Source organism: Symphalangus syndactylus, chromosome 5, assembly GCF_028878055.3.
Source record: "Symphalangus syndactylus isolate Jambi chromosome 5, NHGRI_mSymSyn1-v2.1_pri, whole genome shotgun sequence".
Lineage (NCBI taxonomy): Eukaryota > Metazoa > Chordata > Mammalia > Primates > Hylobatidae > Symphalangus > Symphalangus syndactylus.
The window spans coordinates 145,134,884-145,160,404 of record NC_072427.2 but is presented as its reverse complement, the minus strand read 5'-3'; the positions used below and the strand labels follow the sequence as shown (position 1 = coordinate 145,160,404).

At 39.6% G+C, this 25,521-nt stretch overlaps 1 protein-coding gene across 2 annotated transcripts in view; it reads right to left on the bottom strand.

Moving 5' to 3' along the window:
- Positions 1-306: 306 nt before the first annotated feature.
- STYK1 (serine/threonine/tyrosine kinase 1) overlaps positions 307-25,521 on the bottom strand; it is a 52,547-nt gene continuing 27,332 nt past the window's right edge. The window contains exons 2-11 of one of the 2 annotated variants that reach the window (XM_063640782.1): positions 17,009-17,125; positions 15,925-16,044; positions 15,345-15,479; positions 12,469-12,732; positions 10,997-11,178; positions 8,872-8,955; positions 5,868-6,076; positions 4,009-4,049; positions 3,245-3,341; positions 307-1,730 (exon numbers count right to left, since the gene is read on the bottom strand). In XM_063640782.1, coding sequence (XP_063496852.1) covers positions 1,526-1,730; positions 3,245-3,341; positions 4,009-4,049; positions 5,868-6,076; positions 8,872-8,955; positions 10,997-11,178; positions 12,469-12,732; positions 15,345-15,479; positions 15,925-15,976 — 1,269 coding nt within the window. In that variant the 5' untranslated portion in view covers positions 15,977-16,044; positions 17,009-17,125 and the 3' untranslated portion in view covers positions 307-1,525. The remainder of the gene's footprint in view (positions 1,731-3,244; positions 3,342-4,008; positions 4,050-5,867; positions 6,077-8,871; positions 8,956-10,996; positions 11,179-12,468; positions 12,733-15,344; positions 15,480-15,924; positions 16,045-17,008; positions 17,126-25,521) is intronic. The other variant, XM_055277000.2, reaches the window with a different exon arrangement.

Here is a 25,521-nt window from a genome sequence, read left to right as displayed (position 1 = left end):
AGTCATCTTTCTTATGGCAGCCTTAGATGTCCCTTCCAGGGTACCCAAAGTGTTTTTTAAAATTGCAGACCACCATGTTCAACAGAATTGCCCTCATGATGATGTTTTCAATATTTTGAAATAGTATGAGTTCACTATCATCATCCAAAAGCGTACAAAAATGATGACTTCATCATTGCACATATATAATATCACTACTTGTGCCATATCATCATCTTTAGGCATGTCCTGCCTCAGTGTTACAGACTGAGGTTCTCTTCTTGGCCACAGTAGATTTTAAATGAAAAATATATGAAAGGTCCTGGGTTAGGAAGGGCAAAAGAAAAGGAGAAACACATTTATTGAGCACATACGTGCCAGAGAGTGTACAAATACGTACTCAAAACGTATCAATCCTCAGAACAACCTTGTGAAATAGGTATTATCCCCATTTACACATAAAGAATCCCTTTTCTGACATTGTACATTATCTCTTGAATTTTTCTATTGACATTAACTTTCATTTATTTACTTTTATCCTCCCTATGATATTTTTAGCAGTTATAAACCAGAAAAGCATATTTCCATTTAATAAATATTAATTTAATAAAAAAAGTTTCACAGTATATCAACAGATGATTGAAAATTAGAAGCTGCTATCCTTCCATATCAGATTACATTCTTTTCTAGCCCTTGTTAAAGACTGAGCTACTAAGCCTGCTTGCTTGGTTTCTACACTTCCTATTTATTGTGCACACACACCCACACCCACACAGCATTCTTATCGCTGTTCTAACATTGACTCTCTAGGCTTAGTCTCCTTAGTCTAATCGGAACTAGGAAGCTGGCTTAATGAACAATACATGTTGAATGTTCTTAATCATGAAATGACTCCTCCACCTTCTAATTAAACGTAGTAACAGACAGAATTTACCTGTCTCAGAATCATAAAAAGGGGCCATCTTTCTTTTATCTATACCTAAGGTGAAACTCAGAGGTTTTCCCGTTATAGTTCTCCTCCAACCCTACCTGTAGGGCTCAGGACTGAAGAACTTTGTGTCCTACCACCTTTTCTTGAAGGAGGTGTTGGTCCACATCTGTAATCCTGAGCAAGAAGAACCTTAAATTTTCTTTCTCTTCAACTCTTTTGTTGGATTTCTATTCCTTCATTTCATTCCAAATTTTCATCTAGATAAAAATGTGGTTCCAGAGGAAACTAGCCTAGGACAGGAGGGATGAGCTTATTTGTGCCATGCCCCAACAAATACTGCAGAGTTCTAAAACGTCCTTTGCACACGTCCACCACTTCTACCCAGGATTTCTAGGACTGGGACAGCAGAAGTGAGACTGACAGTATGTCTTAGCTCAGGATGTGTAGAGTCTCATCCAGCATCATTTCAGATTTCCCGAGAAATGTGTAAAGGAAGATCAAGAATCCATGTCCCATTTCTTCCTTTGTGTCCCTTGGAAAGACCATTCTCTGTTCTTAGAGGAATTGATTCCAAGAACATATAATCATGCATGAATGTTTCTTGCCCGGGACTCTTCAAAGCATGCTATAGTTGTAGAAGAGGCTCTCCACTCTGATGCCGGCCACAGCTGCATACAGTTCAGGTACCACCAATTCTGGTACTTGTAACACAGCCTTGTCATCTGCAGTTTTAATGGCAGCTTCTAGGCGCAAGCGCAGCTCTCTAGGTGAGGGGCGGCCAGCCTCACGCCAGTGCCAGCAGGACTTCATAATACTGTACCTGAGAGGGAAATAAGAGAAACTGACTTCCTTGACAAGGCAAATGTATGGGGAGCATGTGTCCTCTCCTCACAAAGTTTAACAAACAACTCTGCAATTCTTTAATTGTCTTGTTTGCCCTGTTACTCATATTCTTCCCAGAGAGTGATATTCCTTCTCAACCTTTTTATATCGAGTCTCTTAATAGCACTTTCTCAACAAGTGCTCTTGTATAATAGGAATGACTTAATATTTTCCAAACTAGGGTATGACAGGACAGTTTTATCACTAGACATTGTTTGCTGTAACATTGTAAGCAATGTGCAGTAAAGTAACAGGGCTGAGTAGAACTGAACACATGTCATTTTTACTCTGATATGAGACAGAGCTTTTAATCATATATACTGCTGCATACTTTAGGTTGATTTTCATGTTTCAGATATCTCCTCATCAAAATGTTATGTTCTTTAATACTTGTGCCTAGAAGCTGCTGCTAGAATTGCAGATGACAAGGCTGTGTTACAAGTACCCGAGGTTGTGGTACCAGGTCAGGTATTTTGTCAGTTAGGTGTCTCTCCCAGTATTAAGACCAGCCTTTAACACATAGAAATGTTTGTCATCAATTTCTTTCTATTGTACCTAGCTCCATCACTATATTCTGTGCATGGGTGTGTGTGTGTGTATACTCATATATAATTAAGATATTTAAATTTAATCTGCTCGATGCAGTAATTATTTATCATAAGGAAAACCAAGTGCTGTAAATTTACCCATTCAATGATGAAAAACTTACAAAATACCAACAATTCTAATAAAAACATTAATATATTCTCTGCTGCCTACTTATACACAATTTAACCTTTTATTACATTCTATAGCAGTTCCTTTTTCAACTTCATTGGTAATAACAGTCTGTGTAATTTTTTATTTTTCCATTTCCTGCCTCTAGGTTGGTTCACTAACTGTCCCTGTCTGCTGACAACACTGGATCCTCCTTCTGCCTTTCTAATTTCTTCTTATCTCCCCTTCCTCTGGTTGGCTTCTATCACACTGAGAGTTGGAAAAACAGGGAGACAATCATTTAAAAGTTAAATACTAAATAAGAACTGCTATACTCTGATTGAGTAACTCTAGTGCAATGGGTTTTACGACAGCTGTCTGAACTGTGGCTGGCAGAAGACTGACATTTAGACTAAACACAACTATACTTGCATTGGGTTTAGTTTACTTGTTACCTATTTTAGAAGCTCTCCATGGAACTAAACTATAACAAAATTAGATTCCTAATATAGTTCTCAGTGTGTGGTGGGGTATGTGTGTATGTGTGAGTGTGTGTGTATGTATATGAATATATAATATATATGCATATGTAATATATGAGATAGGTATATTTTACTGCATGGCTTTGGTTAAAAGCTGTACTTTGGTACATACACACAGGTGAGGATCATCTGAGCACTTTGAAAAGGACACGATTGATAGAGGGCTAAACAACATTTGGAATGAGAGAAGAGCAGGCCTTTAAAAACCACTTACATGGTATGTGTGCAGCTATTGGGTCTCTTCATGATTTTCCTTCTTTGGAGATGCTCTAGGATGCTGGTAGGAGGGACTTCAGGATACGGTGGTGCCCCTGTCATTATGAAAATAATGAGAACTTTAGGGTCCTCTAAAATATGAACTGTAACTAACACCATTCTTCATCCACTTAGGTTGGTTGCTTGCAAAAGATATAGCCATAGGAAAAATACTACATACAATTCAGTTGCTCCCTGGTGATCAAATATGGATATAATTTAGTGAATTGAGGGGAAAGGTGTTTTGGGAAAAAAAACCTGATAAGTTAGGAGAATCTTGAATCTCTAAGAAAGTGATCAAATAAGACAAGGTAAGACATAAGACCTGTCCTCTACTCTCCATACATGGGAAAGTGTGCAGTTTCTCAATCAAATGAATTAATAAGTCTGGAGTAAACATTTTTATGTTTATGCAAGACCACTCTGGGAATTATCCTTGGGATTTGAAAACATCCCTTGGATTTGGTAATATTTTGGGGAAAATAAAGAGGAAGAGAGCAAAAGAAAAGTAAAAAAGGACAGGGAAGAAGGGACTGGGGCAAGGAGAAAATAATCACTTTATATGACTGTCACAGGAATCAGGCTTAGATAACATGTCAGTCCATTTCAAGCTTCCGCACTGTACTGAAACCCTTTCAGAAAGCATACACATCATCCACCCCTTAAATAAACATGCTTGCATATTTGCATACAGGCACACACTATTTTGGGGCTCATCCTTACCTAGAGTCACCATCTCATAGAGCAGGATCCCAAAAGACCAGCTGTAAAAGAAACAAAGCCATCTACTTTATTTCTATTTCTTTTTCTCTAAAGAGCTCATTTAAGTGTCAGAAGCCTTTAGTAAGAGCCCCATAAAAAAGGCAATGAAGGAGAATCAAGGATGAGTGTCTGAAAAACAAAATAACGGCCATTAGAAAGCATTTCTGCTCAATTTTCATAGGTTTGAATCTCTTTTAGGATTGAAGCTATATCTCTATTTACTCTCCTGTATTTTAAATTAATAGATGTTTATTATTTGCAAATGTGTGTGCATGTAATCACACAAACACATTTACCTCAATCACAAAAGCACATTTACCTAAAAATATTCCCTGTGTCTCCTTCTTCCTTTCCATCCCTCTCTGCTGAAATTCCACCCTTTATTCTTAGCGCAAATCCAACCAAGTTTTATCATTTAGTCTCTATTTTCTCAGTAGATTTAATTGCCCAAACCTAGGAAAAATAGTAACAGAGTAAGCTTTATACATAGTTGAAATAGGTATTTGCCTAAGCGATAGGACTTGAGAGGTGTATAGTTCACTATTCTGTAATATCATTATTGAATGATTAATATTTTACAGTTAAGTTCCTCTGCTGCTCATGGCATTCACGGCTAGCAGGATATTCTACATTACATCTATGCACTTCTCCAAGCAATTGAGTTATATGGCTACCAAAAGTCAATTGTGATTCTTTATGATCCTGTTAATGCCAATTTTACATGTAATTACAATTATATGTAGTTATATAATCAATTAGATATTTTATATACTGATTAAATGCAAAAAAGTGTTATCTTCCTTCAAACTAAGTTGAATGTTTTGAAAATTATTTATAAAAATAAACTGCTGAAAAAGAAAATGTTGTCAAATTGTGTGAGGGAGACAACTGTAGAAAATTGGGAAAAGTAACATCAAAAGTCTGTAGTCAAACAATTTCACAATTATTTTCAGGTTTCTCATGCTACCTAAAATCATTCTGAACTGGAACTCAAAAATAAATCATTTTTATTTACACTAAAAGATACTATTTACACTAAAAGAACAACATATAACTTCATTTGGGAAACTTATCCTTATAAAAAGAAGCCTTGCCCCTGTTTGAAAAAAACAGATAATGTACATTTATAAGTTTTATGTTAAAATAAGTTATTGAAGGTATGTATATTTCTTTTTATTTTAACAATGTATGGGTTAACTGGCCTTTTGGTTATGTGGACCTACCTTCTTCAGATAAAAGAGACTTTACTAGATTAAGTCCTCAGCTACCGATGTGAATAATCTTTTTACTTTTTCTCTTTTTCTAATTAAGGCTGCTAATCTAATATAGAAGAAATACTTGAGGCTGAGCATGGTTGCTCATGCCTGTAATCCCAGCACTTTGGGAGGCCAAGGTGAGAGGATCACTTGAGCCCAGAAGTTCTAGACCAGCCTAGACAATATGGTAAACCTTGTCTCTAAAAAAAAAAAAGAAAAAAAAATTAGCCAAGTAGGGTGCTGCATGCCTGTGGTCCTAGCTTCTAGGGAGGTTGAGGTGGGAGGATCGCTTGAGCCTGGGAGGTGGAGGCTGCAGTGAGCTGTGATCATGCCACTTCACTTCAGCCTGGGCAACACAGTGAGATCCTGTCTTAGAAAAGAAAAGAAAAAGTTGCAAAAGTACCAAAAAGGATTGCAGACAGATGACAAACATGAACTCTGTCACATAACATTTCTGCTTGAGAGTATGTCTGATTTCTAAGTAGAGATTGTATTTGTAGACAGAATTGGCACAACACCCAAGTCATGCTGAAAGCAAACTCAGAGTCCAGGAATAAACCGTACACATCTGATCTGATGCTAGCAGGTCTCAGGAGAAGCCGTTCTGGGGCAAGCCACTTGAGAGGTATGGTTTGAGTAGAAGAGATGGCCCCTCGGGTGTAAACTTCATAAGCCAGGCCCAATCCACAGAGCTTAGCAGTGAGATCACTTTGGATCAGGATATTCCTGGCTGCCACATCCCCATGGAACAAATGCTTATCCTGCAGGAATTCCTGTCAAGATAAAATCAAATATGATCAGCTGTCTGAGATGACAGCTTGGGTCACAGACAAGGAGAGGCAGTCCTAGGAATCTTCAAAAACACAAGGACATTTTCTACTCTGAACAAGTCTCACTAATAATGATATGTCACTTCCGAAGCATGCTAATGAATTGCACATTTCTGCATTGTGTTTAGGATTACCAAATTGAGCAAATAATTCAAATGACATTAATACTGGATTTTGAAAACATAATCATCTCTGTGTCAAACACTGACCCCTGCTTGATTTTCCTTTCCCGTGAGAAAGGACCCAGCTAGACACTGGAAAAGGGAGTAGATTCCAAGTTTCTTTCTTTTTTTTTTTTTTTTTGTTTGAGACAGAGTCTCGCTCTGTCGCTCAGGCTGGAGTGCGGTGGCGGGATCTCAGCTCACTGCAAGCTCCGCCTCCTGGGTTCACACCATTCTCCTGCCTCAGCCTCCCGAGTAGCTGGGACTACAGGCATCCACCACTACGCCTGGCTAATTTTTTGTATTTTTAGTAGAGACACATTTCACCGTGTTAGCCAGGATGGTCTCGATCTCCTGACCTCGTGATCCGCCCTCTTCGGCTTCCCAAAGTGCTGGGATTGCAGGCGTGAGCCACCGCACCCGGCCTAATTCCAAGTTTCTAGCAGTGGTCCTCAAAACAATGTAATACATACCAAAACTGAGTATCATAATGAAAAATTTATATACATATCTCACTTTTTCCCCTAAAATAACTGCATGAGTTGAATTCAGAAATTTTCTTTTAGATAAATCTCAATGATTACAAAAGGCCACAGAGTTACTAGGTGGTAGTGACCAGAACCAGGTATTATAATTCATAGGATGTACTATATAAACTCTACTAAAAATTTTCAAGTCAGTCTGCATATTGGAAGAATTGACTGAGAGCTTTTTAAACATAAGATTTTCACCCCAGATTTACTAAACCAAAATATAGGAAGAAAGACCTGTTAACCTACATTGTTAAGAAGTATCAAATTCTAGTACAGCCAACAGAGCATCGGAGAGTCATGGCACCCTATGATAATTGATTTTTGGAGTCATTTCCAATGGCATCAAACTATTCAAGGCATAAGAAGAAACTTGCAAAACTATACATGACTGAAGACCTAGAGATTGAGGGCTGTGATTACTAAACAAGGATGGTATAGAAAATTAAAAGGCAAAGGTGATAATTTCCAGTCACTGATGACAAAGAAAACTAGCAGTTTTCTGTGCCCAGTGAAGCTTTAAAATAAGAAATTATACTGCCATGATAAGAATTAAAGAATATAACTGACTTTGAGCTTGTTAAAAGTAAGAAAAAAATAGTATGATATTGCCTTGTAACAGGTAGCATAGGGTCCTGATGAATGCACCAATTTGACCAATTCATCCCTGTACGGCACCTCTGCAATTGTGGTTCTGAATACAGGGTAGGCTGTATCCTGACACCCTTTATCAAGGGAACATATCAACGAGGCCATCCAAACACCGTAGACAATATTCACATATATGATGTGTACTCTCCCTTGTCCCATGGGAGCTTCAACCATAACTATTACTCTTTATCCACCTTAATCCTTTTTTTCTAACCTTTTCCTGACTCCACTTAGATCCCTATATTTCACACCTCAAAGTAGCAAGATATATCAAATACTTAAAACAGTAGCTTCACAGAGCCCCGGTTTTCCATAGCAAATGTTAATTTTAAACACAACTATTTAAATAATTTCATAGAAATAGACATATAAACTTCCTGGGTAATTCTGGTAAAGGTAAATTTTTTATCTTAAACCCTGAGTTCTTTCTCTTATCTCGTTATTTAAGTTGTTTTAGGCCGGGCATGGTGGCTCAAGCCTGTAATCCCAGCACTTTGGGAGGCCGAGGTGGGCGGATCACGAGGTCAGGAGATTGAGACCATCCTGGCTAACACAGTGAAACTCCCTCTCTACTAAAAATACGAAAAAATTAGCCGGGCGTGTTGGCCCATGCCTGTGGTCCCAGCTACTCGGGAGGCTGAGGCAGGAGAATGGTGTGAACCCAGGAGGTGGAGCTTCCAGTGAGCTGAGATAGTGCCACTGCACTCCAGCCTGGGCAACTGAGCAAGACTCCGTCTCAAAAAAATAAATAAATAAATAAACAAATATTTAAGTTGTTTTAAAATAAAGGAATTATCCAACTGTTGCTCTTCTCATTCATCCTTTTCCACTTGTTCCTTAATCATTTTATAATTATATATGTACTCCCCGTCACATTCAGTATCAAAGCAAGTCTCCAACCAAACATGTTCTGAACTAGTTTTTTTGTTTTTCAGGTATAAAATTGCATATTTCCTTCTGGTTCTGTCACCTTTCACCCATTCAGTTTCTCTTTCTGTATCTTCTCCCTACATGCTTCCCTATCTGTCTCTTTTAATTCTATTATTAGTGCATACAGGGATGTAAAAGTATCAGGTAAATGGGCGTATACCTCTTGGCTGTGGCTGTTGACTTTTAAGACTGAAAAATCTTTAAAATCCTTCTTGTTCCTTGTATAAACCCTAAGTTGACTACTTTCTTCCTGAAATTATCAATAGTGTAGTAAGTTATCTAGATAAATCCCTAAAGAAAGGACTAAAAACAATTTATCCATGCTTGAGTTTCTGCCCCCAACTTCTATCTAATTCTCTTTAAAACATATACACCACTTGAGAATATTAATATGAGAAATATGGCATCAAAAACAAGGCTAACAAGGAAATGTCACACCATCAGTTGTCATTTTGCCTCGTCTTACCAGCGCCAAAAGGACCTGCTTTCCGATGTGATATACTTGTTTTTCTGTGAGATCATAGAGAAGACCATCCATAGTCATCACATCCTAAAGAGACAGGGAAAAAATGCCATTATATCAAAATAGCACTCACAGATTTGGAAAAGAAAGAAAGTTGGGCAGAGATACTCTGAAACGCAGTTATCAAAGCTAAGAAAAATATAAGGACTAGTGTTCAAAGTGAGGCTGATGTGGGAGATTTTCAGATAGGCAGATAAATAAAATGATCCATTGGACTGGAAAAACAATGACAGATATAGATGAATAGCAGGTAAGACAAGTATAAATAAGACTACCCACTGAATAAAGCAGCAATTTTTCTAGGGCTCTGTGTGTGTGCTTGTGTGTGTATGCACATGTGAGCACACATGTGTTCATGATTAATTTAGCACATGAACTGAATGCATCTTTATTGAATGCCTGAAATGTCCCTTATTCCATGTTAGGAACTTGGAATACAAGCATGAGTAAAATAGCATGGCTGCTGCCTTCTGGAGCTTATTGTGTGACAGGCACATGTGAATCAGAATCAAATAATTACACATAAATAAATGGTTACATATCTGTAAATGCCATAAAGGAAATGTACAAAGTGCTAAGAAAGCATATGATGATGGGCAGAAGAGAGTTGATTGAGTTGCAGGGACAGGGAAATTGATGAGATCTGAAGGATGAGTGGACATTAACTACGAAAAGAAGAGAAGAGAGAAGTTTGGTGGAACAAGAAAAACATATAAAGATAATCTGAAATAGAGACGCGTGGTATTTTTTAAAAATGGAAAGAAGCTAGTGCAGTTGGAGGACAAAACAAGTTTTAGATGAGTGACCTCTTTAAAAAGTTTAAAAATACTAAATACTTGCAATTGTCCTATTGACAATACAGGATGGAAGACAATAACAGGGTCCCTTTCTCATACACATTCAGTTGTACAATAATCAGCATATGAAGGAGGTTCAAAGAATATTAAACTTGCTCACTAGCAAGTGAGAAACTAGGGAAACAGGTAGCACTTCTGAAAGAGGAATATAGAACAAGGGAAATTTTAAGGAAAAGAACGTCCATTTGAGGCTAAAAATTTCTGAACGTTTTAATTTGAAAAAACATGAATTTGAGCTACAAAAGCTTTACAAGCTAAATTTCTCCCTAACTTTGCCCAACATATTACGGTGGTGTTACAGAATGGAAAACACACTTAATAACCACAACAAAATTATAATCATTACCAAAAATACTCATGTTGTTATATAATTATTCTTATAACAGCTACCATTTTGAGTGCTTACTCTGTACCAACCACTGGTATGTTTTCACATACACAATTTCTTGTATTTTTTATAATAATTATTACTCCTGTTTTACAGATTCAGAAAACTCAGGATCAGAAACGTGACTTGCTCAAAGTCACATAACTAGTAGGAGGTGAAGCCTAAAGTCCATGCTCTAAACTTGTACTGTCCACTCTGTGCTCAGTAGCCACATGTGGCTATTATAACTTATATTACTTAAAATTAAATAAGATTTAAAATTTAGTTTCTCCATCACATCAGCCACACTTCAAGTGTCTAGAAGCCATCTGTGATTAGTGGCTTATCATATTGGATGGAGCAGTTATAGAACATTTCTTTTTTTTTTTTTTTTTTTTTTTTTTTGAGACGGAGTCTTGCTCTGTCTCCCAGGCTGGAGTGAAGTGGCGCAATCTCGGCTCACTGCAAGCTCCGCCTCCCAGGTTCACGCCATTCTCCAGCCTCAGCCTCTCCGAGTAGCTGGGACTACAGGCGCCCGCCACCACGCCCGGCTAATTTTTTGTATTTTTAGTAGAGACGGGGTTTCATCGTGGTCTCGATCTCCTGACCTCGTGATTCGCCCGCCTCGGCCTCCCAAAGTGCTGGGATTACAAGTGTGAGCCACCGCGCCCGGCCAGAACATTTCTATAATTACAAAAAGTTCTATTATATGGTCATACTCCATTATTCTGTCATGCTATTCTAATGTTTCTGCATTTTGTCATTTGTCACACTAACTGACATGTGAAAAGCTAAGCAACAAGGTCGAGCCTTAACCTCCTAATACCTCTGCCCTACTGCTCACCCGCCGACAGGTCCAGAGAAAGCTGAGCAGGTCCCCATGGGCCACATCCTCCAACACCATATAGAGTGGCAGCTCCTCAGTGCAGCAGCCTTCCAGCTGCACCAGGTTCTTGTGTTTCCCCAGGTAATGATGGAATTGGATTCGCCCTAAGAAATCTTGTACCTCATGGAGCCCAGCTGGTTCTGTAGAGGACGAAAGAGCCAGGCAGTGAGCAGTCAGTGCATCCTTGATGAGTGGGAGGCAGGGAGCAGGAGGCAACTTAAGACGGTAATTCTCCCCACATGGGAGTGAATGCAGGCAAAAATAAGCACAAAGGGGACCGATTAGAAGAAGATGATGCTTAATGTCACTGATCTTTTATCAAAGGTAACACAGAATCATAATTATTAGAACTGGATAGGCTTTCATCTGCCTAAATAGATAGTCTGTTTGCATTAAGAAGTTATCACTGTCTAGTCCTTTGGATTAATATCCTTGCTTGTCTTATCCTTGTTCTATGTATCCACAATTACTGGCCCATATCATGAAGAGGAGAGAGAGAGATTGAGAGAAAGAAATATAATGTAAGCTGGGCGTGATGGCTCACACCTGTAATCCCAGCACTTTGGGAGGTTGAGGCTGGTAGATCACCTGAGGTCAGGAGTTCGAGACTGGCCTGGCCAATATGGTGAAACCCCGTTTCTACTAATAATACAAAAATTAGCTGGCCATGGTGGCACACGGCTGTAATCCCAGCTACTTGGGAGGCTGAGGCAGGAGAATCACTTAAACCTTGGAGGCGGAGGTTGCAGGGAGCCCAGATGGCACCATTGCACTCCAGCCTGGTGACAACAGCAACACTCTGTCTCAAAAAAAAAAAAGAAATATAATATTAGGAAAGGGTATCAAAGAATAAACTAAAATGAGGAAACAACCTCAGAATCCTAGTCCAAGTAACATCCATTGTGAAAAAATCTGTTTTAACAGCCTCAATCGGCAAAGAAGAGCTAGGGAACCTAGGATGCAAAGATGTTTTAACATATGCAAATCAATTCAGTAACATACCCCATTAACAGAATAAAGGATAAACATCATATGATCATTTCAATCAATGCAAAAAAGGCATTTGATAAAATCCAATATCCTTTCATGATAAAAACACTACACAAACTAAGTACGGAAGGAATGTACCTCAACACAATAAAGGCTGTGTGAAAACCCACAGCTAACATCTTACTCATCATAACGTTATACTTATTTGTGGTAGTCATTTTAGTTATTATTTGGAGATTTGGTAAGGATTCACAAATAAACAATTTGTGTAATTAAAAAAAAGACACCAAGAAAAACATTTCTGTCTCAAGTTTCCACTCTATTTCCTTCTTCTGTACACAGTTGTGATCACAACTATCTGTTAGTTAACATCTCAATGTTTGCAAATCCTGTTAATATTTACTGTTAGGGGAAGGGGAGTCAAACACTTCTTGTTTTACCTTTTAAAGCCTTGAGAATAACACTCTTGGGCTTAGAAGGGTCCCCAGTGTTCATATTGGCTCGAAAGATGGGCCCACAGCTACCATTGCAAATCTGCTCCAGAACTTCAGAGAGTTGCTCCCGTGGCACCTGCAGCTTAGCCAGGGCAGGTGTGGTAACTCCCAGAAAGTTTTCCACAGATGTCTCCTTAAGTGGCAAAGCCACATTTCCTCCATGTCCTGCTTCCCAGCTTAGGTCCCTAGGTGGAGGGACAGGGGCAATGTCTAGAACAGAGAGATGACGTCAACCAGTTTTTCCCTGCCCTGGGGATTCCCGGGAAGCAGACCCTGAAACAAATTGGCAAGGAGGTTCCTTCAGCAGTTTTCTCTTTGGCCAATGTGGAGTTGTCTTCTGATGCTTCTCTACAAATCAGTATCAATGCCAGGTTTGTAGAACCTTTATAATAATCCCCATTACTTCTTAGGACAACTCAAGAAGGACCCCAGGAAAGCGGTCATGACACTTCCTTTCTGCCTTCCTTCCTTTGGGTTACAATTAAGTACTTCCCATGAGTGTGGTATGGAGACAATTAGGGAAGTTCCTGAATCGGTATCCAAACCACAGATGCCTAAAGGTGGAGGTAACTGCCAGTGAGAACTGTCATTTAAATCAGACAAATGGCTTTCGAAGTTGGAGGAAAGGTATGGATAATTAATCAGCTTTAAGCTATGGTTATTCTTCCTCCTTCGAGTTACCCCAAAAGTCAAGTTATTTCATATTTCCTTGAGTCTTGGTCAAAAAAGTCTTCTGGTACCCTCTCCCTCCCTTGGCCAGCAAAAAAGAGAGGTTTATCCTTCTTATTACATCTACATTTATTCATTTATTCAACAAACATCACCTATTACATGCCAGGTACTGTTCTAAGTGTTGGGAACAGGGAAAGTCCAGATTCACATGAAGATTACTTTCTACTGGTAGGGGAGAGGAAGCAGGTAATAATATATCAAGCAATTAATGTTGTGGAGGAAAACAAAAGATGGAGAAAAAGCTGAGTGTGGTGCCATGAGCCTGTAATCCTAGCTATTGGGGAGGCCAAGGCAGGAGGATCTCCTGAGCCCAGGAATTAGCATTCAGCCTGAGCAACATAGCGAGACTCCATCTCTTTAAAAAAAAAAAAAAAGGCGGTAGGGAGAAGAATCATCAGTGAATCAGTCACCTGTGTTATATATGAAGGTCAAGAAAGGCCTTTCTGATGAGATAACCTTTGAGAAAGGCCTGGAAACAACTAGGGAGCAAACCATGCTGGTGTGTTAGGGAGAGTATTGTAGGCAAAGGAAGCAAAAATTGCAAAAGCATTAAGCAGGGAGCATACCTGGAATAGTTGAGAAATAGCAAGGAAGCCAGTGTAGCTGGAACCAAGTGGGATCATCGGAGGGTAGTAGGAGATAAGGCCAGGGAGGCCCAGATCATGTAAGGCCATGGAAAGAATTTTGTCATTTTTCATTCTGAGCAAGGTGGGAGCCTACTGCATGTGTGTGTGTGGAAGAGAGATTTCAAGCAGATAACTAACAGGACTGATTGTATTAAAAGACTCATTCTGGCCTTTCTATAAAGGAGTAGGGGCAGAAGCAGGGAATGTTAAGAGTGTGTTGCAGTGATCTGTGAGATGTGAGAGTAACTTGGGTTTATTTTGAAAATAGGGTTAAAGTGTTTACTTATAGATTAGATATGGACTGTGAGAGAAAGAAGGGAGTGAAGGATATCTTCAAGGTTTGAGACTGAAAACAGAAGACAGGACTTGCCATTTACTAAGACAGGCAAAACTATTTGGGGAGGACGTTTGTGAGAGAATTTCAGGACCTTTGTTTTGGTCATATTACATATGAGATTTGTATTCTATTGAAACTGTGCAGTAGGTGGTTTAATATGAGAATCGAGTTCAAGGGACTATCATTGGAATAGAAAACGTATTTGAATCCATAAGACTAAAAATTATAGCATTTAGGAAGTGGCTTTAGTTGTTTTAAGTATTTCAAGAAAGAGAAAGTTCAAAATTGTTTCAAATGCTTTTGACAGATCAAGTAAGACGAAGACTAAGAATTGATCATTGGACTTGTCAACGCAGCTGTCATTGATGACCTTGGAAAGACTTGTTTTGGCGAAGTGGTAGAGATAAAAACCTTATTTTAGTGGGTTCAAAAGAGAATGTGATGAGTAGAAGTAGTAGGAGTGAGTTTAAACAACTTGTTTGAGAAGTTTTCTATAAAAGTGAAGTATAAGACAATTGGGATAGAATTTAAAGAAAAACTAAGGATTAGCCACTATAGAGTTTCATATCATTATGAGAGTTTTCTTTTTCCTTTTTTTTACCCTGAGTTTCATCTATGAACTGATTCCCTTTTATTATATGCTCAGTGGAACTCCAGAACAGACTGTTATCATCCACTTAGCACTTCAAAGACTATTATAATATGAAGGCCCCTCCTTTCCATCATATATCCTGGAGGCAAAGATTAGGAATGGAATGTATCATAGGGTGATATGTCATCCTCCTAGGATGTTAATAAAGCCTTAGACTTTGCCCCCTTAGGTCTTTCTCCTAGGTCCTTAGGCACTCATACAGTCAAAGTTTTGATAGTCCAGTGGGAATAGAAACAGGTTATATGAGGTTTTTCTTGCACACTCTTTTTTCAGTCAGTAAGCACGTGTTGAATTCCAACTCGGGACTTCCTAGAAAAGAGATCATCCCCCTCTCAACTCCATGGGAGGGAACCCATGCCTTTCTCATTGCAGGTACCTAGACTCCTAGACATGGGCTCATTGAAACTTAGACCATACTTTTTCCTAATCTCCATCTTCTTTAAGCCCCTGCCCAGTCCCAAAGTTTGAGCTTTACCTCGAGGTCCAGGACGCTGCTGTTGAGTTCTTTGTTCTCTGATAAAAAGCCACAGGATGACCCCAAGAAGGATGAGGAAGATAGTAACCAACAAAGTTGGGACGATAATCACTTCATACTGCTTCTCCTGGATGACTGGGTAGGCGATCACACAGGAAGAGAAGAGAATGAAGAAGAAGCCTAACCTGGTGTTCATGCAATTTCCCCCACCCGCCAGCTCTCAGCTCATCATACATGACAAGGTCATCTCTTCTACCATCTCCTCTACTTCCATTCAACAGAAACACTGCTGGGAGCAACTCTCCAATCAGAAACCCCAGTGACTCTGTTTCTTAGCCCATCAAATGTGCATGATGTTGCTTCTGGAAGTTTCTCACCAAGATTGAAGATGCAGCATCTGGATCACTGATTAGCACTTACCCTCTCCTCAAAAAGACAGTGGCCTCTAGCCCCCATCCTTTTATCACCGCTGTCTTCATTTCTACTGGAAATCAAATCATCCTCCTTCTAGAATCTATCCGGACCTTAGCCTTCATAATTCTAAAATCAGGGGATAGACATCTGTGGAATCTGTACTTACCACACAACTTGTCACTGAGACTGCATTCCAGGAGCATCCGTGTCATGCCCATTGCCACAGGGCTGTCCCCTTCCTTGCTAGGCCCACAGAGAATGCACACAGCACAGCTGTGAGTAATTCCTAAGGATTGAGTGGTTTTTGAAAAAAATAAAATAAAATGAATGAAAAAAATAAATGAACTACACAGAGAATTTTAAACCGCCTCTACAGATCACTAGTTAAGTAAATGGCTGCCTCTTTGAGTCATCCGTTTATCTCTATCTACCTAGCTCATATTCAGGTTGGAAGAACCCTCCCAACCTTCTCTTCCTCTCAGCATTTCTCTTTTCTCTATTATACAGCAAAGACAGCTCTGATCTGCTCTTGTCCTTTCATTCAACTGTTATTGAAATTATTTTAAAGTCTCTCCTCCCACCCGAGACTTCTGCTCCCATGATCAAGTACAGATTCACAACATCCATCTGAACTGTGATCCATGGGTTATGTGGGCATGATCTACCTCCCCTACAGTATTCAGCATGTCTAATATATTTTTTTAGCTGTGCATCACATTTTTTAAGCAAAACATTTTTCGAAGTTGGGCTCTTGCTCTGTAGTCCAGGCTTGAGTGCAGTGGTGTGATCACGGCTCATTTAATTCTCAAACTCTTGGGTTCAATTAATCCTCCTGCCTCAGCCTCCAGAGTCTCTGGAATTGCAGGCATGAGCTACCATGTCTAGCTCTAAAGAAAACATTTAATTTCATTTTTACACACAGTTAATTCAGATAACGAATAAAAAATTGACAAAGGTCAAAGGATATGAGTTACATATTTGCTTTATTTCTCTGAAATATCCACACCCTCACAAGCAATGAACAGACAGCATTTATGAATAAAAACTATTTAATTCCTCATCCCTCAGAGCTTCAAGGTGCTTCCTCTGCTCATATCAGATATAGACACGGACACTCATTGCTACCAGGCTATAAAGGAAATATCAGTACCAAGCCACCTTCTCTTTCTCTTTTAAATAAAAAGAAAATACATTCATATGATTAAAAAATAGAAATGTAAAATTGTATAGCATAAAAATCTTTCTCCTACCCCATTCTTCTCCATTTATCCAGTTCTTAACTCTCCTCCAGTCTCCTCCAAGTAGACTCTAGTGATTAGTTTCTTGTTTGTCTGGCAAGGGATTCTTTACGTGTATCACTGTTAAGTCTATATAATATAATCAGTACATATTTCAGATAACACCGCCAGAAACTTGGTTCTTTCTTTCCAAAGAGAGCTCATGTTTACCACTGTCCCATACCTTCTCCTAAATGTATATTTTGCCTTTGCTTGACAAGACACTCCCATGGTTCTATAGTCAACAAAGCCTACTTCTTTAATTCTGATTAACTTGAAAGAAAATATGGTGATTTTCTGCTAAATAAGTCTAAATATGTGATCCAGTTTTGTAGTGACTTGATAAAAACATAAAACAAAAATCAGAAGTATAGCTTATATAATATGCTACTGTGTTGTACAGGTATTACATTAGCCATATTATGCTGTCCTCTATCATTACATTATGCATTGTTTTTATTACTGATACTAATAACCACAGCATTACTTACTGAGGCAGAATCTCTCAGTGCCTGAAAGACCTATGTAAAGAAGTCTCCCAGATGCTGCCTTACCTGTTTTCCACTCTTCCTGGAGCACCATGAACTCGTATATGGGTTCAATAGTTAAACAATTCCCTTACAACTCAAGAGAAACAAAACTGTGTGGTTGGTTGACTGAAGCCCAGGTAGACAGCAAAGTAGCCAGCAGGTGGAAAATCGGCACAGAAGAGGGAAATTCTTATCCTTATTCTTATTCTTAGACTGGGATCTAAGAAGTCGATGAATAGTTAGATAGCAAAGTCCTCTGTATCCAGTGTGTAAACCAAAAAGGCAAGGAGAAATGTGGCTGAGAAAGCTTCCACAATTCACGAGGCCATATGGAAGGACTAGCACTAGCGATGAAACTTTCAAAAAACAGACCTTAAAAGAGTGGCACAAAGGAGAAATTCTGAAAAATAAAACGTTGGATCAGCAGGGTGAATTCAGGAAGGCTATTAGAAAAGTTATCACTGCTATTGTCATTCTTATTTTCCTTTCCTTTGCTTCCTTTTTAGTGGATTATCAGAAGTAATTGTTTTCATTCAGGGAGCAGCCAGTTTAACCAGTTTGGCTTTCTGAGGAGGAGGTTCTCAGCACATTCTCTTACCACAGCACAGGTGGAAAAAAGGGTCAGTCAGCAGCTAGCACAGACTCGTGAGCTCTGCCCAGAAAACAAACTACACACCCACTAATACATACTGAAGGGAGTCGTTTGAAGCCATGTGTACGTGTACCCCCACATGGATACAGTGAACTGCTCATAGAGGGCCATCCATACTCAACTATAGGCACCAGGCCAAACACACCGATCCCTGATAACTCAAACTCATGCTTATACCCTTACACTAACTATCACACCTATTACACAGCACTCACCTTTGGATGCAATATGGCCTGCTACTGCATTTCCTGAGCCAGGTTCTCACCATCACTTTTATTTGTACATAAGTAGTTTAAAGAGGCAAGGCTTATTGATATCTCGCAGCCCAATGAAATTGGATGCTAGAGCAAGGAGATAAATGTATAGAATGATGAGGCCCACTCAATGAAATTGCTTTCCATATGTGTATACAATAAGCCCTTTCTAATGGTTACAGTTTAGGTAGAGGCATATGGAGTGTACCAGATGAGTCTAGGAATTTTTTTTTTTTTTTTTTTTGAGACGGGGTCTCGCTCTGTCACCCAGCTGGAGTGCAGTGGCATGATCTCTGTTTACTGCAAGCTCCGCCTCCCAGGTTCACACCATTCTCCTGCCTCAGCCTCCCAAGTAGCTGGGACTACAGGCGCCCACCAACACGCACACCCGGCTAATTTTCTGTATTTTTAGTAGAGAGGGGGTTTCACTGTGTTAGCCAGGATGGTCTCGATCTCCTGACCTTGTGATCCACCTGCCTCGGCCTCCCAAAGTGCTGGGATTACAGGCCTGAGCCACCGCACCCGGCTGATTCTAGGATTTTTAAGGCATACACACTGGGCATACCCACATATCCATGAAAGCTAATGTGGGAAACCTCACCACACAGAGGCCACCAAAACTCATACATCAGAGGATGCTTATATTTACTTGTAACAGCAATATTCCTCTCTAGATCACTTTTTAGCTTGAAATTCATACTCAGAAACCACATGGCTTGGCCTGCCCACTCTGTCAAGCTGAGAAAAGGCATGCCTTAATGCCAAAACCCTCTAGGATGACTTTTCCCATGGGTTCAACTCTGGCCCACCTGACTACTAGAAGGATACTTCTGGCCAAGATTCCTGTTCAATCTGACCAATACTCCACTCCCTTTCATTATATCTAAATACTTTTCCCACTATGTAAAAAAAAATATGTAGACTACTGCTTCTTCTCTTAGCTGAACTGTAAAATTCTTAACAATGTAAAGCATTATCCACAGTTCTCTATTTAATGTTATGAATAATGAAATCCATGGCATTGGAATCAAGGGTCTAGTGAAATTGCAATATACTTTATTCTGATAAATATGTTTGATAGTTGTAAAATATGTTTGTATATACTTTGCCTCTAGTTTACATAATCCTATATCTACAGAGCCAAATCTCTTCAGGCAGGGTTCTAATTAGAACAATAATATTGCCTCACTTGTAGTTATCATTCCTTAATTTTTCTCTTATCAGTTGCTTCACACTTTCTCTTAGCATGTTAAAGGTTTAACTCCCCTCTTTCATTGAGAATCCTGAGGAGAAACAGTGCAATGAAGGAGATACAAAGGGGAGGAGAATGAAAGTGAAATGAGGAGTAAAGTCCACGCTAAATCTTTACAAGACTATAGTCTGAAGACCATAAAAGCTCATGAATATAACTATAACAAAATTGAACTAAATAGTAATATTAATTCTCTAAACTTTTACACATACAGTACAAGCATAGTGTCACACTGCATTTAGGCATCTATTTTAGTTCACACTATATTCTATTTGCAGCCATAACACAACTCTTATTAAGTGGCATTTCTTTTCAGTTAGCACAATACAGTCTCCTGGACACAATCTGCAATTTACCCATGACTTTCCAGAGTAAACTCTTCTTACCAAAATATACCTAGATATAAGACTTCTAAAATCAGATTTCCTACACTCTGCTTGCTTATGTGTGATAAAAAATTCCATGGTTGAATTCAGTATAACATCTGGCCCTGTTCCAGTAAGGTACAGTTAAATCTGTTGTGCCAGCCTCACCTGCAACCTTACTGCTTGCTTATCAACACATGTGGATCTTCCAGCCATGTTCTTTTTAGATAGACAAGTGATCCACTCTCCCAGGTGGCTGCCATATGGGTCAAGGAAGTTATTAATGGCTTTGGGCTATGGGGCAGAGGACTCAAAGACTAAAAGTGAGGAGGGTAAAATATATGGAGGTAGCAGCCCCTAGCCTGAAACAGTCTGCCTTCTTGTATAGTTAGTCTTTCACCCTTACCCTTGAGCTATCTGGAAAAAAAACAAAAACAAAAAACAAAACCAAAACAAACAAAAAACATGTTTAATGGGCTGAATATATTAATTTGGAAGTGAGATAGAGAACAATGCTCAGATCTAGGGAATCTGAGAATTACTTGTTACCAACATCCTATAAAACAAGCTTCCTGTTTTCAGATCTAATAAACCTGTGTTTAGCAACTACGGTGTGCCAGGTATTGTGCTAGGCACTTTCATACAAAGAAGGCAAGGCAGAAACTGAGAGATTAAGTTATGAATCAGTGATTAAGTTATAAATTGGCCACTTTTTTTTTTTTTTTTTTGAGATGGAGTCTCGCTGTTGTCGGCCCAGGCTGGAGTGCAACGGCGTGATCTCGGCTCACTGCAACCTCCGCCTCCCAGGTTCCAGCAATTCTCCTGCCTCAGCCTCCCAAATAGCTGGGATTACAGGTGCATGCCACCACACCCAGCTAATTTTCGTATTTTTAGTAGAGATGGGGTTTCACCATGTTGGCCAGGCTGGTCTCAAACTCCTGACCTCAGGTTATCCACCTGACTTGGCCTCCCAACGTGCTGGGATTACAGGCATGAGCCACCGTACCCCACCAAATTAGCCACTTTTTTAAAAAAAGGCAGAGCAAGGTTGCACACCCAGGTCTTTTACTTACAAACCCAATGTCCTTTATACTACTTCGTTGTGCATATATACTTGTCTTTCAAATGAGCAAGACCAACAAAGTCAAGAAGGAATTACATTAGAATCCAAAAGAATCATGGAAACCACAAGGCTGAAACCAAATTTTACTAACAAATACACTCTAATTTGGAAAGAATGGATGAATTGAATCTGCCTGTAAGGGTGTCCATACAGGAACCTCATAGGAACATAGATGACATCTGCATGTCTGTCTTTAAAGTATATTCTGAAAATAGAAGTAGAATCAGAATTTTTTTCCTAGTATTCACCAGATTATACCATCTTGGGTTGTTTTCTTTGTTCATTTTCCTGGGTCTGATCCCCAATCCTATTTCTATCTTCCGCTTTTTGAGTAAAAACGCCTGGTTCTTAGGACTAGCCATCTTTCACTGTGAGCATGAGGGTCAGGAAGAGGCCAGAAATTGCAGGGGACAGGGCACTGGCTTAGGAATTAGGGTCTTCGTGCTGTCTCTCTCAGTGCCCCAGGCTCTACCTTTCTAGGGAAACAAACCAGCAAGAGGACACAGAGTGCATGGAAGGGCACAATGGAGAGGTGATTATTTTTAAATCCAGAGAAGCGTATTTGTGTAGATAACTTGCCTTATGCCCTGTGATATCTCTTAGTGTGGGTGGGGCAGGGAGGAGGTTACCTAAGAGAGGTTATCTCGTCCTCTCACTCTTCTCAGATATTGAGAAATTGTGCTTATTCTGATCTTTGCCCTCTCCCACTTCCTAGAGACCCAGGGATCAAAATGAAGTTTGAAACCCTAGAGAAAGTGTTTCAAATGGGTTCTCAAAGGGGAACCCCTTTCCACCATGGTGCCTACGAGTCCTGAGCCTGTTTCAACAGATCTTTTGACTCACTGGTACTCACCAGATTATGAAATCTGAGGGCTATCAGTTTTTCTTGCTTCTATTTTTACCTGTCTCTAGAGATTCCTGAAACATATGTGATATACAGTTGAGATGAGGAAGCTTAATCTATATCCTGGTACCTCACAAAAGTTTACTTTGTAGAGGAGCAAACTGATTGCAAGACAGGCCCCATAACATCTAGGTAAGAAATGCAGTGCTCACAGATACTTACAAACAGCATCAAATTTTAAATATGGTTTCATGGATAAACACATTTTATTTCCTTGGAGGTATTATACAAATTCAAAACAGCTTATTTTTATTATAATTATCTTGCTATTTTGTATGTGCCCAATTCCATAATCCTTCACCTACCGGTTTCAAACAAAAGCCCAGAAATAGCATATCTTAAATTAAATATTCTCCTGCTGATTATTTTCTCTTCCTGGGATTCCTGATCAATAACAATTTTCCCAGCTCCTCAGATTCCCCAGCTTAGAATAAGGGCTATCAGTGAGAGGGAAAAGCCGAGAACTCAGAACGCCACCCCCACTCAGCACAGGATTATCTCTGATCCATCTGTGTCTCCTTTTCCTACCTGATTAATGCGCCAGAAGACGGGCTGGGGCTGCTTTCAAATACCTTGTTCCTACTGTTGTCAGTGACCTGCATTTCCAAGGATCAGCCCTCTTCTTTGGTATTCAGCCTGCTGGGTTTTTCCTTCTAAGGAAGATTTTGGGTTCTCTAAAACTCTCTTGCAAGTCTCCCCCAGTAAGTGAGGAGATCTGTTTTGTTTTCTGGCCACTCTTCCAGCGTGTCTAACACACTGCCCTCTGGCAGAGGAGGGCCCAAGCTGAGGAGGACTGAAGGAGGACAGGCTACAACAGGCTGTAGGGGCGCATATATACATACACACACTTTCTCATTCTCTGATAAATGAGTCCCAGGCCCAGGCAGACAGAGAGATGTGGACATGAGGTTTCACCATCAGAAAGCTAACTCAGCTCCTGTTTACCTCAGTGCTGTGCCATACAGTGTGTCACTATAAAAGTTCTATATGTAGAATGTAATTCCAGGTAAACAATAACAAACTCCTGGCAAGAGGAAAAAGACACCTCTGGGAACACATAACCTCCTGCCTCATTCTGCACAGCCAGGATCCAAGGGCAGTTTCCCCTCCCTAGGGAGTGGGTCAGCATGGTTCAGAGCTGAGCAGTCCAGGAATTAAGGGAAGTGGAGTCAGCCCTGACTTAGTGCTGTAATAACAAAGTGAGAGGTTGGAAGTTCTAGTTCTGGTTTGGTGGGTGATTCATTCAGCATCCGGAAGCATGTCACCTGACCTTGCTATTCCTTGCCTTCCTAGTTTAGGGAGCAGGAAACGTGCATGTCTCCTCAGGGTAATAAAGAACTGCAGAGAGCAGTAGGAAGTTTATCAACTGGAAAACGGGCATGCCAATCAATAAGTACCCTCAGCCAGTTATGCTACCTCTCCTTGTGCCTGCAAGAGCTCCCAAATTTTGGAGGCTTCCTTTCATCCGCATTTTCCTCCCATATCATGGCAGCCCTGGAATCTGATAGGTATCTATTCCTACCCTTACCCTGCATACAATTTCCTGTGCTATCATGGTAAGACAAGGGACTTTAGAGTTTGGCTTCCGTTTGAATCTCATTCCTATCATTCATTATGACTTTGTATAAGGTATTTTAACTTTGTGAAGGTGTTTTCCCTTATGTAAAGTGCTGCTGATGATATCTACCTACCAGGGTTGTTGAGAGCTATACAGCATAATTTCTGTAAAATACCTAGAACATTACCAGAGCCGTTGCAGACCATCAATATGTGTTAGTCTCCCTCTTCCTCCCTTCCTTCTTCATCTGCCTTTCCAGTTGGGAAACAGTCACATAGCTGTATCAATCAGGTAAACATGTATAACCAAAAGTAACAAAATGAAACAAAAAATCTTTCATCTAAATATTTGTAATATTTGTAGATGTAAGTATACTCTATGTACAGAGAGGGAGTTAATCAAAAAGTTAATGCAGGATTTAAAACTTCTTATACTTCAACTAGGTGTCATTTGACAGCAGAAATAGTACAGCTGCCAGTAGATATCTGAATTTAACAATCATGTTGAGAAAGAGAGATTTAAACCGATAAATCAAATAGCATAATGCTATAAAGTAAGGTATAGAAATGGAAAGAATGCTACATAGTGGTATGGTACTTATCAGGGAAAATGTATCAGCACCTGCCTGATTTCTTCTGTCTCTAAATTTTTCAGCTCCTTGTACTGGTTCCACTGATATCACTTATATGCTGGCTAATTTCCACCCAGTTCCTGAACCAATTCTGATGGGGGCATTACGGAGATCAGCAGTCTCAGTCCTCTTCATTCTATTTATCTTACATACTCCCCAATTTGGGGAAGATGTAGCCTTTATCCACTTCCCCAAATCTGCCCACTTACTCATGCCTATTAACAAAACCCTCTCAAATCTGGACCCCTCATCTGAATGCCACACAAGTCAATGGAGCCTTGTTGTCCTCTCTTTGCCTAAATCAATCCTAAGTGAGACTGAAATTTTGCTTTATACTCTGATTACTGAGCTCTTGCTACTAATATAAAAGCCTCCCAGATAAATGCAACCACAAAGGTCGAAAGCCTCTTTACTGACCATCATCCTGCTCCACTCTACTTCATTCCTACTTCATTCACACCCCTGAACCCACTGCCTTTATGTTCTGCCGACCACACAGAAGACCTGAGTTGCTAATTCTTGCCTGAATTTTACTCTGTGACTGAACTGTCCATTCGAGACAGCTCTACTTCTTCCACTTCTACAATCTAGTTAACACATCATTCCTTGAGGGGGGCAAGCCTTTTTCCAAGTCATTCACCCAGACGCTAAATAATTAATCATAAAAATTATTAAATATGTTTTGCTATGAAGAAGAAGTTTAGGGTGCTATAAAAAAAGTGCAATAGGAAGGAAGTCAAAAAAAGTTTCTCTAAGTAAACAGTATTTAAGCAAATGATGAGTAGCAGCTGACTAGATAAAGGTGGGCACAGGCACAAGGCAAGAGAGGAGGAATATCCAGGCCTTAGATGAGAACAGAGCTTGATACATTCTCAGAACTGGAAGGTCAGTGGGCCTGGATAGTAACAAGAGAGGAGAAAACATGAAGAGATGGCACTGTGCAGGTAGGCGAGAGGCAGATCATAATGAGCCTTTAGGCCATGCCAAACATTGTTTGTTTTATTCTAAGTATCACTGAAGTGCTTTAAGTAGAGTGACATGGTCCATTTTGTATTTTAGAAAAAAACATTATTTGGAATACTACTTAGCAATAAGAAGGAACAAATTATTGCTACATGCAACACTTAGATGGAACTTAAGGACTTTATGCTGAGTGGAAAAAGCCTGTCTCAAAAGGTTACATGCTGTGTGGTTCCATCTGTATAATATTTCCAAAA